This window comes from Lycium ferocissimum, chromosome 11 (genome assembly GCF_029784015.1).
Source record: "Lycium ferocissimum isolate CSIRO_LF1 chromosome 11, AGI_CSIRO_Lferr_CH_V1, whole genome shotgun sequence".
NCBI lineage: Eukaryota > Viridiplantae > Streptophyta > Magnoliopsida > Solanales > Solanaceae > Lycium > Lycium ferocissimum.
The window spans coordinates 21,264,367-21,276,740 of NC_081352.1; the positions used below are offsets into that span (position 1 = coordinate 21,264,367).

Genomic DNA, 12,374 nt, shown 5'->3' on the forward strand with positions numbered 1-12,374 from the left:
GAGTCCATCCATTACTAAGGCAAACAAAAATGGGCTAAGAGCTGATCCCTGGTGCAACCCCATCATCGCCGGAAAGTGCACCGAGTCTCTTCCCGTTGTCCTTAGCCTAGTCTTGGCTCCATCGTACATATCCTTAATCGCCCTAATGTACGCCATAGGTACACCTCTAGCCACCAAATACCTCCATAGAACCTCCCTTAGGACTTTTCATTATTTATAATAACTACTCTTTTTTGTCACCCAAATGTAACTATTCGATTATATTGGATACATGTTTTTCTTTTATAAAACTGAATAGACGAAATACCAAACGGAAAAATCGAACCAAAAAGAGAAAAATCAAATGAAACCAAATTTATTTTGGTTCAGATTAGATGGCATTTTAAACCGAACCAAAAAGAGAAAAACCAAATCAATTTTGTTCAGATTAGATGGCAATTTATCAAAACAAAAAATTGAAACCGAATATGCAAAACCAAACAGAAAAACCGAATAGACACCCTAGTATACATTAAGGGACCAAAAGTATTTTAAGGACCGTTTTCATCATTTTCTCACAAAATGCTTAGAAGTGGCTAAGACAATGATATTGATACAACTCTGGAATGATAAAAAGGTAAACTAAATTGAAAAGTGCAAGCTCCGTTTCTATGGTGCCAATCTAAGTTCAATTACTTAAGTAGGCATTTGGGCCAAATCAAAAGAAATGCACTCATCAACATTCCCAGCCCCGACTAATTCAGAATGCAAATCATTACATTACATCAAATACCTGGTGCCCTGAGGCTCTAGCAAAAAAGGAATGGGATGTCTTTTCGGTAAAAAAAACATGCCGGCTCATCCACTATACTCCTTATCATTCGACCGTGCAAAATTATACCAACTACAGTTTTGGTGCCAAATCCAAACCTAGAAATTCTCGGTTTTAAAGCAAGCAGCGTAAACTCACTTTTCCAATTAACAAGACCTTTGGAACAATGACCAAGTTGTCATCGATTGAAAGCTAATTATTGCCAACTCATGGAGTTTAGCTAACAATAGTATTTCACTTGTGTCATTTCCCAAGAGGAAGAATCCTATGATCTCGAGAGATACAAGCCTCCTAATAGATTTTCAAGATTACTAGGACTCAATCTTGAACTAGTTAGGATCAACACTGATAAGTTATGTTATTTCCTGTTTTGATGAATTGACCAATATATTCGAGGAACCAGATGCGATCAGGTTCTAGCCATTGCTCGGTCAACTTGACAACAGAAGTCATTAAATCGCGCCTGATGGCAAGAAGCAGAAAGAAAGACAATTGCAAAGGTTGCTAGAGGACAATACAAATGAATGGTCTCTTTCATATCAACATTTGTTCCACCTATACAAACAACATGTTACATAGGAAAACCTAACACTTGCAAATCTGAAAATTACTCTCATCTCAAGTGTAGCCGCCGCCTCAAAGTGCTCTCAAGAACAAAGCTGCAACAAACAGAAGGACCAGATCCCAACCACTAAAGATGTCTTAAGTCCTTAGGTTTGTTGAGTCTTTGTTGAGTCTTTGTCTTTTGTTCTTAACTTGTATTCCTACACTACTTTCAAGCGGTGTCCAGTAGGTTTATGTCTCAAAGATTCTGAGTTGTTCACTTGGCTAGAGTTAGTCAAGGTGTGTCTTTGCAATAAAGTTATTCTAAAGGTCTTGCAATAGAGTTATTGTAAAGAGGAGGGATTAAAAGTTTAATTTCTAGGTTACAATAGGTTGTAATCTAAAGTTGTTCAGTTTAGTGAAGTTTGAGAAAATCCTACTCCAAAAGTCGTGTATTTTTAATCTCAACGAGAGTTTTCCACGTAAATATTCGTATTATTTATTTTTGTCTTACTTGGGCTTGAAACGTATAAAGAACCCGCTTTCTATACTTGTTTGAGCGATTCCGTATATTCTATCAAATACGATGAATCCTATTTATCCATCAACTCTTACTATCTACATGTTCCTGAACCAAATATATCTTGATACGTACAGGCCAAGAATATTATGAGCAACTCTAGCGGATATGGAAACCACCAAATTTAGGTTTGCTTTTGAATCCTTTTCATTCTTAATTACATCTAAACCACATATACATAGACCCTCAAAACAAACAATAAGCATGTCATTCCTAACAACCTTAATCACTAAACATTCCACATATGTATTCATTAGTGGTCCAGAAAATGACTATTTGTCCATTTCTCCACAAAGTTTTGAATGGGACGCCATGTTTGTTAAATCTATTCAGAAAATTTCACCTAGTGTCTCTTTTGTAAACTAAAGGTTAAATTTTGTTCTCGTTTGTAATAAGCCACACATGTAGTCCATTAAATCAATCTGTTCTTACTCTTCTAGCCTTAACTTCATCTTTATGCAACCTAAGGTAGTGTAGGATAAATTTCTGCACATCACCTCATATTAGTTTATATGTAGCCAAGTGAAGTTGTATTGACAATGCACGACAACACTACTGTTATGCCTCAGTCCCAGACAAATTTAGATCAACTATTCGCATCTTTACTATCCATGTCGTTCCAACTAAGCCCTTCTCAATCTAATATTATAAAATTTTAGTTTTCTAATACTAGAAAATCTCTTAATTTTCCACTCACATACAAGTCTCTAAATTAACCATTAACAGAAACTACATCGTGAAAAGTGATAACGTGGTGGACTGGTGGCACTGGAACAACACCACCAAATCGCAAACAAATGCCAAAGCTAAGCTAGCGTTTGGCCATAGATTTAGGATCAGATTTTGAAGATTTATCTTCAAAATATCTATTTGGCCATGAAATTTGATCAGCTTTGAAAATTTATCTTCAAATATTCTCAAGTTTTTGAAAGAAATTTCACTTCCACTCACAAAAGTTCAAAATATTTTCAAATAAAATGCAATGTAAACACAATTTCAAGTTTCAAATCACAACTTCAAAAACTCAAATTTTCAAGTTTCAACTTCGAAAATCTATGGCCAAACGGGAGCTTAAAGTTCCACTTGGAAAAAAAAAAGGTGATTCTTCTAGCTCAAGAAATTACAATGTATATATTACAAAGAATGAATATTGGGTTCAGTAGCTCAAACTCTAGAAATTTACACCAATGATGATCTTTTTCAAAAATCAACATTAATAACTACAACACATGCTGTGAAAGAACACTCGAAAAAACAACAAAGAGAACATATTTTACAAAGAAATCAGAGTTTAAAACCCCTATTTACATTCACTGCTACCTATAAGGAAGTCTCCATTTCTTATGCCAATATATAGACACTCTAGACCACAAAGGGAACCCGAAATTGTACTCTGGCGGACGGTCTAAAGGCCTGCCAACTATTAACGGTAGCCACACATACCTAGAATCCTTCAAGTCAGCCGGATTCCACCTATCCGCCATAAAAATAAAGAGACCAGGTAGCCCGGACAAAGGAACCACAAATGTACTCTGAGCAAAGAAAGTAGTTAGTCGAAAAACTTTGTTCCCGCCTATGCATGGGTTTCCAATAGTCTCCCATGGCCCCATAATTGATTCGGATGCATGAGCAAGGGCTTCGTTTGGAGACCAACTAGTGCAGCCGGATGTGATCATGTAATATGTCCCCTGATGTTTAAATAGAGCAGGTGCTTCCCTGTGTTGTGCGATAAGAATCTTTTTCACGCTCTGCGTCACATCTATATATTCTTCGTTAAGTGGACCAATATGAAGGTCTTTGTTGTGTTCCGATGAGTAAATCAAATATGCTACACCATCATCGTCTTTGAATAGTGTCATGTCTCTGCTATCATATCCATGAGGCCGTTTGCTATACAAATAATGAAAGGGGCCAGTGGGCAAGTCACTAATGGCAACACCCACAGAAGCTTTGGTATAGTTCGCATCGTCTATATGCATCCACATTACGTATTTACCTGTCTTCTCATTGTGAATTACTTTGGGCCGCTCTAGCACATTCGATTTGTATAAATCATGCGTCTGATTTTTTTCTTCGGCTGCTAAAACAATGCCTTCATTTTTCCAAGTCCATAAATCTTTTGATGAATAGCAACCGACACCAATGACATCAACCTGCAAGGACAAAAGCATGGAGATATTAACACTTGGAAAAAAAAACATGAAAAATGACCCAGCAGCCAGAAACTAAGAACAAAACTTATACGCGTTTCTTCTTTCTGACTATAAAGTGCTGTATCCCTATCAAGTTACAGGTCAAGAATTCATGGGATAGATAAATCAATGAGGAAAAGAGGCAATAAAAATCATCTTCCAAATTCAAATGTTAATCTCTACATCTCTTAAATTTCAGCAGTTAAAAGGGAATGGAACAATGTTAAATTTAATATTTCAGAGATCAATACAGCAAATAATCTCCATTTCTCAGATGATTTATTTGATCAAGAAACTGAAACTGTACACAATCGGATCCTACTCACTCCATCAGTCATTTTTCCCATTGTGTCTTCATCACTTCAAGCTCGTACCATCTATCATTCTATCTGATCGGAATACTAAAATCGTAGACCACAGATCCTAGATGCATTAATGTCTCTTCATACTCGCTATGTTTACCCTTGTTTTCATCCTTTTTCCTTCCTATTTAGTTTATCCTGTCAATTTTGGTGTGGCAAATGGTTGTTTTTTTCACAGAGCACTTTCACTGCTTTATAACACTCCCACATTGAGCATAAGGCCATCATGCTGCTGATATTTAAAAGACAAGAAACACGCTCGACAACCTAAAAAGTAACTTGGCGTGTAAAATGAGCAGCTTTCATGAGCGTAAGTTCATCAACGGATGGAATCGACTGAAGCAGTTTTGTGCTGGCAAATAGAATTGCAGAATTGAGGGAACGGTGATGATTTCATCCACAAAAAAATATAATATTCACTACTGCATAATTGTCTTAATTTCACAAAGTACGCAAATGGATGTTAACTTATAGACTAGAGAAAGATAGTCACAAAGAATTCAGATGCATAACCAATGGAATGGAGAAAAGGACAATGAGAGCTCTAGCACAGACAAGGCTTCACGGGTGACTAAATACTGTTCTTTTACTGTCTAAAGTAGAACACGAGCAAGACAAGGCCATGCAAAAAAAAAAATTTAAAGAATGTTCTTGGAGGGGCTGAAAGTCTCTTTTCATTTTCCCATTTTCAGCATCGTTTACTCAAGCACATAGCACTCCGTATATAACAGAAGAGAGGGAAGAGAATTGCCTAGGCAACAAGATGTAGAGTAGCAGTTCTAGAAAATACAGCAATGACATTAAATAATACTCCCTCTGTCCCAAATCATGTGAAACTCTTCCCTTTTTATTCTGTCCTTAAAAAGATGACACGTTTCTATATTTAGTAACAATTTAACTTCAAAATTTCCACTTTACCCTTACTGAAATGATTTATAACCACACAAATATCTATGTCTTGTTTTAGACCACAAGTTTCAAAAGGTTTCCTCTCATTTTTTAACTATGTGCACAGTCAAACACCTTCACATAAATTGAGACGGAGGGAGTGGAAGTTATTAACCTATAACCAAATGCACCAAGTCTGAAACTTACCCTTGCTGCTCCTTTTTTGTGAGTATGGTAAGTGGGGCCATCTTTATACTCTCCATACCAATAATACATTTTTTTCCTCGCATCATAAAGAACGCCTCCCCCATGAGCTTGTATAGGGTTTCCCTCTGTATCCAACCACATTCTTCCTGGCTGGTAATAATTGGTATCGTTCCCGTAATCCTTCCTCGGATCCACAGTGGTCCTCTGATCAGGGAAAAACATATGCCTTAGCTGCGAAGACTCGTCAAGGAATTCATCGATCAAGGTGGCTGCTCGTTTAGGTTTTGTCCGTTTGGAAGCACGTGGGGACCGCTTCCTGGGTTGTGGAAGCTGTATATTCTCCTCCTCAACCTTTTCAAGTACATGAAACTGTGTGCGCTGGCTTGTACTTAAGTGTGTCTCCCAACTTCGCGCATTTCTTTGATGAGCAAAGGAGAAAAAATGAAGCAAAAGAAGGCACCCTACAACAAGTGGAAACAATCTCCCCCCTGCATTACAATGTAAAATGATTGATTTCCCGAATTTGTTCTTGACCCTCATTTTGTACCCTTTTTATCTTCAAGAGCGTTTAAGCTAAAATCACAAGTACAAAAGATATATGTGGAGCATAATTGAGATAAGAGGCATATGCATGGACACATCTGCATACAAACATATACAGTCAGAAGACCTCTACATAATACCCGTCCTTTATAACAACATTTCACTATAACAACCATATTTTCTGTAGAACGGATCTTCCATGCTATGTTATATTATATGTTCGCTATAGAAGATAAAAATAAATAAATTGACAAACGATGAGGTTATAGGGAGGTTTTTTTGTATCTCGTGACTAGTTTATCAATATACGAAAGTGCATAACTTATATGAACAAGAAAGATAACAGGAAAAAAAAGTGAAAAGTGAATCGAGTATCCTAAAGTCTTCTTTAAGAAGTCATATGATGAGACATTAATAACACTATTTACAAATGTAATCAACGAGGACCCGAATGGTCCCTTTAAGTTTAGGATAGTAGGTCTATCTGACACTGAGCAAGTGAGCATAAATAGCCTCCAAGTTTATATATTTTGATCAGTTTTGGCCCAAGCAAACGACAACTAGATGAGAATATTACCAAAATCAGCCCCAAATTCTACGGATTGGACTAAGTTCATCTCTCAAACATTACACTAACCAATTCTTCTCTTTTCTGGCTAAATATTACACTAACGAAGAATATCATCTAAAATATGCAATTTTGATCCCTATAGTATTACCTATGTTGCGCGAACTCTCCAAAAATATTATCGCACCCGTATCAAATCCTCCAAAAATGCACTACTTTTGGGATATCCAACACACACCCAATGACATTTTCGGAGAGTCCAAGCAACATAGGGAATAACTATAACAACTAACCTTAATGTGAAAACAATTCTTCAGCAAAAACCATCCAAAACCCAAACGGGTCAGCTCAAGATCCACAATAAACACCATTGGTAAACCAAACTCTAAAAAAAATAAGCCAAACAAACACCAACAAAATGATTAAGACATATAAAACAAATTATTTGGTCTCTAAAAAAAAAGCTTACCAGAACACAGCCTTGAAGTGGATTGAACAAAATCTCTCGACATATGTTTCTGTCAGTAATTGTTTTCGTGTCAGCTCAAAAAGCAAAGCCAACCAATAGCTAAACTAATCATCAAATGCTATGTATACAAATTTTCACAAAATCAGCTAAGATTTCAAGAACCAAATTATGGGGTCTTCAGAAAAACAACTGTTGAACTAGTTTTCAAGAACCTGTTTTGGATATTTCATTTCTGTATATGAATTGTCACTAAATCAGCACAAAAGAAGTCATTTTTTGGGTGCTTAATTCAAGTGAATTCTTTCAACAACATACATAAGAGAAGTAAAATGAGTAGAAGACAAAATGGAGAATAAGTAGAAGTTGTTTGTTGGATCTCAGAAGTAACGGTACTTCAATGATGAAACTTCAGACCAAAGTTCCTTTGTCGGTCCCCGACACTTTCTCCAAACATTGAAAAAGTACTCCCTCTCTCCTCCAATTTTAGTCGTTAATGAATATTAAAAATAGTTATTTATTTTTATTTGTTCAATTTAAAAAATTAAAAGATAGTAATTTATTATTGTATATCTATTTTATTCTTATTAATAATTATTGGCTTGAAAAATTTTAAGAATTTTAGTGATTGCATAATTTTTAAAATATATTTTATTTAATTCAATTATTAAATTACTTAACAAAATAATTAAGAATGATAGTAAAACTGTCATAAGCTTGTTAAGTAATTATATAAAATATTAATTAAGTTAAAAATTTAAATATTATTAATGGAATAATTTAGTAAAATAAGCTTCTAATAAATAATTTCTTAAAGAAATTGACAAGTCAACAAGGGAAAAACAAAAAGGAACGGAGTAACTTTTATTACGTTATTGAGATGAACCAAATTTCAAGCCGAACCAAACTACAACTTCATATCTTCTAGTTATTTGTATTTCAATATTTAAGAATTATATCCCATGTACTAATATAATACACGAAATATATCGATATTAAAGAAAATGACATATTTATGTGCTTAACTTATATACGTTATGAGCGCTCGAGAACATGTGTAAAATCTTTTTCAAATTTTGAGTCGGAAATGTCTAATAGAAATACTTTATCATGTGTTCAGGCGCTTAATCGAAATATATCATATTTGAATATTTAAATGAAATTCTTGATAAATTTAAAGGCTTATCGAAATATTCAAAAATTTAATATTTACTCTGAGGTTGAAACTTTCAAATAATAATAAATAAATAAAATAATAATAATAATAAAAAAAACTACTGCTCTAGTTTTTGGATAGCTGTTATCGTGCTAAGGACATGGAAAAAGAAATCGCTGTCAAGTTTAATACTGTAATTGATTATCACACAAGACTTTCAACCTTTTCTTATCTTCTATGATTCACAAACCTACCCATCTGACCATCTCATAAAAAAGGGGGAAAAGGTTGGTAAAAGTAACTTTGGTTAAATCTGTACAACTTTTTTTCCATGTGATTGTCCACTAATTTGATTATATGTGTTCACAAGAGTTTAAAAACGCTTAGTTTTGTCAAATTTAAAGAACTTAATATGCATAGAAGTACATTTATAAGGATAAATTTAGACCTACTCTTAAAATTAAGGGACCATTTATGTTATTTTTCAGTACTTTTTATAAAGGAGTTATTTTGTGGATACGTAATGGGTAAAACAAAAATGATGTTTATTAGTATAAAGCAAACAAAAATGACTATACTGAATAATTATTATAACTTGAATGACCATCAAGAAATTAACTCTTATATGCTATTAGTATCACTGTGTAAGTTAGTAGGAAGACGGAATACACCGACACCTCCTTAAATTTGCTAGTAAATTTTGATTTAGACACTCGAATTGCGATTTGTTTTGATTGAACACCTGAATATATGATAATTGTTCTTATCAGACACTTGTGACTCAAATTTTGGAAACACTTCTTTGCATGTTTTTCACGAAGATAAGTTAATCACTTAAAACGTGCCACCTTTTTTAATTATACACATTAACCTTCATAAACTGTAAAAATGCAGGCCTATTCCAATTGAGGTTGGTGTGCATAATTAATTTTTTTGCATGTTTTATAGTTAACTTATTTATGTAATATAAACACTTGAGAACACATGTAAAAAATTTCCGAAACTAAGCCGAAACGGCTTAATAGAAATAATTTTGCAGTACCCAGGTGCTCAATTGAAATATTTAAATAAAATTTATTAGTAAATTTAAAGTGCTGAGCTAGCAAAATTTGCTACTCCTATTTCTTTAGTGAATGGTGTCAGGGACCAGTAGCTTTCCAGCATGACTTTCTAACTATATAGAAGCACGGGTGGGATCGTCGTCCGTCCCACCCAAAATTCTAACTATATAGAAGCACGGGTGGGATCGTCGTCCGTCCCACCCAAAAAAAAAAAAAAAAAGTGTGGTCCCCATATTAAACAACAAACAATATTAAAAAAAAAACACCAACCAATATGTAAAAAAAAAAAAAAAGTGAAACCCATCATCTCCAAACTCACGGAGAAAAAAAATGAACCTCATATTAACAAAATCAAACAATATAAAAAAAAAAAATTGAATCCGACTATATAGAAGCACGGGTGGGATCGTCGTCCGTCCCACCAAAAAAAAAAAAAAAAAAAAAAGTGTGGTCCCCATATTAAACAACAAACAATATTAAAAAAAAAAAAAAAAACCAACCAATATAAAAAAAAAAAAAAAAGTGAAACCCACCATCTCCAAACTCACGGAGAAAAAAAATGAACCTCATATTAACAAAATCAAACAATATAAAAAAAAAGTGAATCCTATATTAAAAAAACAAATAATGTCAAAAACAAAGTGCAGACTTTGTACTCATAGCAAACACTAATATAATAAAGTTTTAGACATTTGAAAGACAAACAAAGTGGAACCCCCCATCTCCAAACTCTCCGTTAAGCATTAAAAAAAAAAAGTGTGGTCCCCATATTAAACACCAATCAATATTAAAAAAAAAAAAGTAAAAAAAAGTGGAACCCACCATCTCCAAACTCACGGAAAAAAAAGTAGACCCCATATTAACAAAATCAAGCAATATAAAAAAAAAGTGAACCCCATATTAAAAAAATAAACAATGTCAAAAACAAAGTGCAGATTTTGTATTTGTAGAAACACTAATATAATAAAGTTTTAGATACGGAAAGACAAACAAAGTGGAACCCACCATCTCCAAACTCATGGGGAAAAAAAAAGTGGACCCATATTAACAAAATCAAGCAATTATATAGAAGCATGGGTTTACACTCATGCTTTGTCGTCCGTTAAAAAAAAAAGTGTAGTCCTCATATTAAACACCAACCAATATTAAAAAAAAAACACCAACCAATATTTAAAAAAAAGTGGAACCCACCATCTCCAAACTCACGGAGAAAAAAAATGAATCCCATATTAACAAAATCAAGCAATAAAAAAAAAGTGAACCCCATATTAAAAAAATAAACAATGTCAAAAACAAAGTGCAGAGTTTGTATTCGTAGCAAACATTAATGTAATAAAGTTTTAAATACGGAACACAAACAAAGTGGAACCCACCATCTCCAAACTCACGGAAAAAAAAAGTGGACCCCATATTAACAAATCAAGCAATATAAAAAAAAAAAGTGAATCCCATATTAAAAAATAAACAATGTAAAAACAAAGTACAGACTTTTATATTCGTAGCAAACACTAATATAATAAAATTTTAGATATGGAGCACAAACTACAATGTTATATTAATCGTGTTTTGAACATAGTATATATATATATATATATATATATATATATATATATATATATATATATGCATAAAAATAGTGAAAACTAATAACGTCCAAAGGCAAGCGGCCCCATACTAAACAACACCAAGAATAAAAAAAATAAAAAAATAAAAAAGAAGAAACTATATAAAGCATGGGTTTAGACCCATGCTTCGTCGTCTGTTGTCCCTTAAAAAAAAAAAAAAAGGGGTGGGCCCCATACTAAATAACACCGAGCAATATAAAAAAAAATTAAAAAAAAAGAAAGAAAAAAAAGTGGAACTCACCATCTCCAAACTCATGGGGAAAAAAAGTGGACCCCATATTAACAAAATCAAGCAATATCAAAAAAAAAAAAGTGAACCCCATATTAAAAAAAATATAATGTTAAAAAAAAAAAAGTGCAGACTTTGTATTCGTAGCAAATGCTAATATAATAAAGTTTTAGATACGGAAGAAGATAAACTACAATGTTATATTAATGGTATTTTGAATATAGTGTATGTATATATATTATATGCATAAAAAAATAGTGCAAACTAATAATGTCCAAAAAAAAAAAGTGCACCCCATAAAGAGTGGACCCCATACTAAACAACACCAAGCAATATAAAAAAAAAAAAAAACTATATAAAGCATGGGTTTAGACCCATACTTCGTCGTCCGTTGCCCCTTAAAAAAAAGGGGGGGGGGGTGGGCCCCATACTAAATAACACCGAGCAATCTAAAAAAAAAGTGAAACTCACCATCTCCAAACTCATGAAAAAAAAAGTAGACCCCATATTAATAATATCAAGCAATATAAAAAATAATAAAAAAAGAACCCCATATTAAAAAAAATATAATGTTAAAAAAAAAGTGCAGACTTTATATTCGTAGGAAACACTAATATAATAAAGTTTTAGATACGGAGCATAAACTACAATGTTATATTAATCGTGTTTTGAACATAGTATATGTATATATATAATATGCATAAAAATAGTGAAACCAAAAAAAAAAAAAAAAAAGTGCACCCCATAATCACTATTCAAACACAACTACGTACATAGATGCATTATAATCTAAAGTGTTGGGCCGGTGCGCAGCACGGGCATAGGTCGTCTAGTGACTTGTACATGAGGCAGCTAGCTTCCTTGTAAGATTGGTCGGATATTTATCTACTTAAATAATTAATTTTAAAAATTAATAAATTAAAGTAAAAATACATATTAATTATGATTAAGTGATAAATAATTATATACCATTTGATAAAAAATTATATACACTGTACAAGGCACAATGCAATATTTATGTTTAACTATGATTAAGCATTAAAAAGTATATATACCAATTACATCTATTATATTTAAATGATATAAATAAATACTTGACGTAGATAAATCATTAAATATTTACCGTGATAATTGATAAAGGAG

At 33.0% G+C, this 12,374-nt stretch overlaps 1 protein-coding gene across 2 annotated transcripts; it reads right to left on the reverse strand.

Moving 5' to 3' along the window:
• Positions 1-3,046: 3,046 nt before the first annotated feature.
• On the reverse strand, positions 3,047-7,490 carry LOC132035993 (uncharacterized). Of its 2 annotated transcripts, XM_059426202.1 has the most exons (3): positions 7,164-7,490; positions 5,584-6,071; positions 3,047-4,087 (listed from the first exon to the last, which is right to left on the reverse strand). In XM_059426202.1, exons 1-3 carry the CDS (start codon positions 7,204-7,206, stop codon positions 3,251-3,253), a joined length of 1,368 nt encoding a protein of 455 aa, XP_059282185.1. In that variant the 5' UTR covers positions 7,207-7,490; the 3' UTR covers positions 3,047-3,250. The 2 variants fall into 2 exon arrangements, with proteins under 2 accessions (XP_059282185.1, XP_059282184.1); XM_059426201.1 differs by lacking the exon at positions 7,164-7,490 and having other exon boundaries at positions 5,584-6,138.
• Positions 7,491-12,374: the final 4,884 nt, after the last annotated feature.

Excerpts from the sequence above, each read along its gene's own strand:
- LOC132035993 (XM_059426201.1), bottom strand. The coding sequence starts at position 6,123 with ATGAGGGTCAAGAACAAATTCGGGAAATCAATCATTTTACATTGTAAT. Across the intron at positions 4,088-5,583 it reads ACAAAAAAGGAGCAGCAAGG|GTTGATGTCATTGGTGTCGG; the intron begins GTAAGTTTCAGA and ends TTGTCCTTGCAG.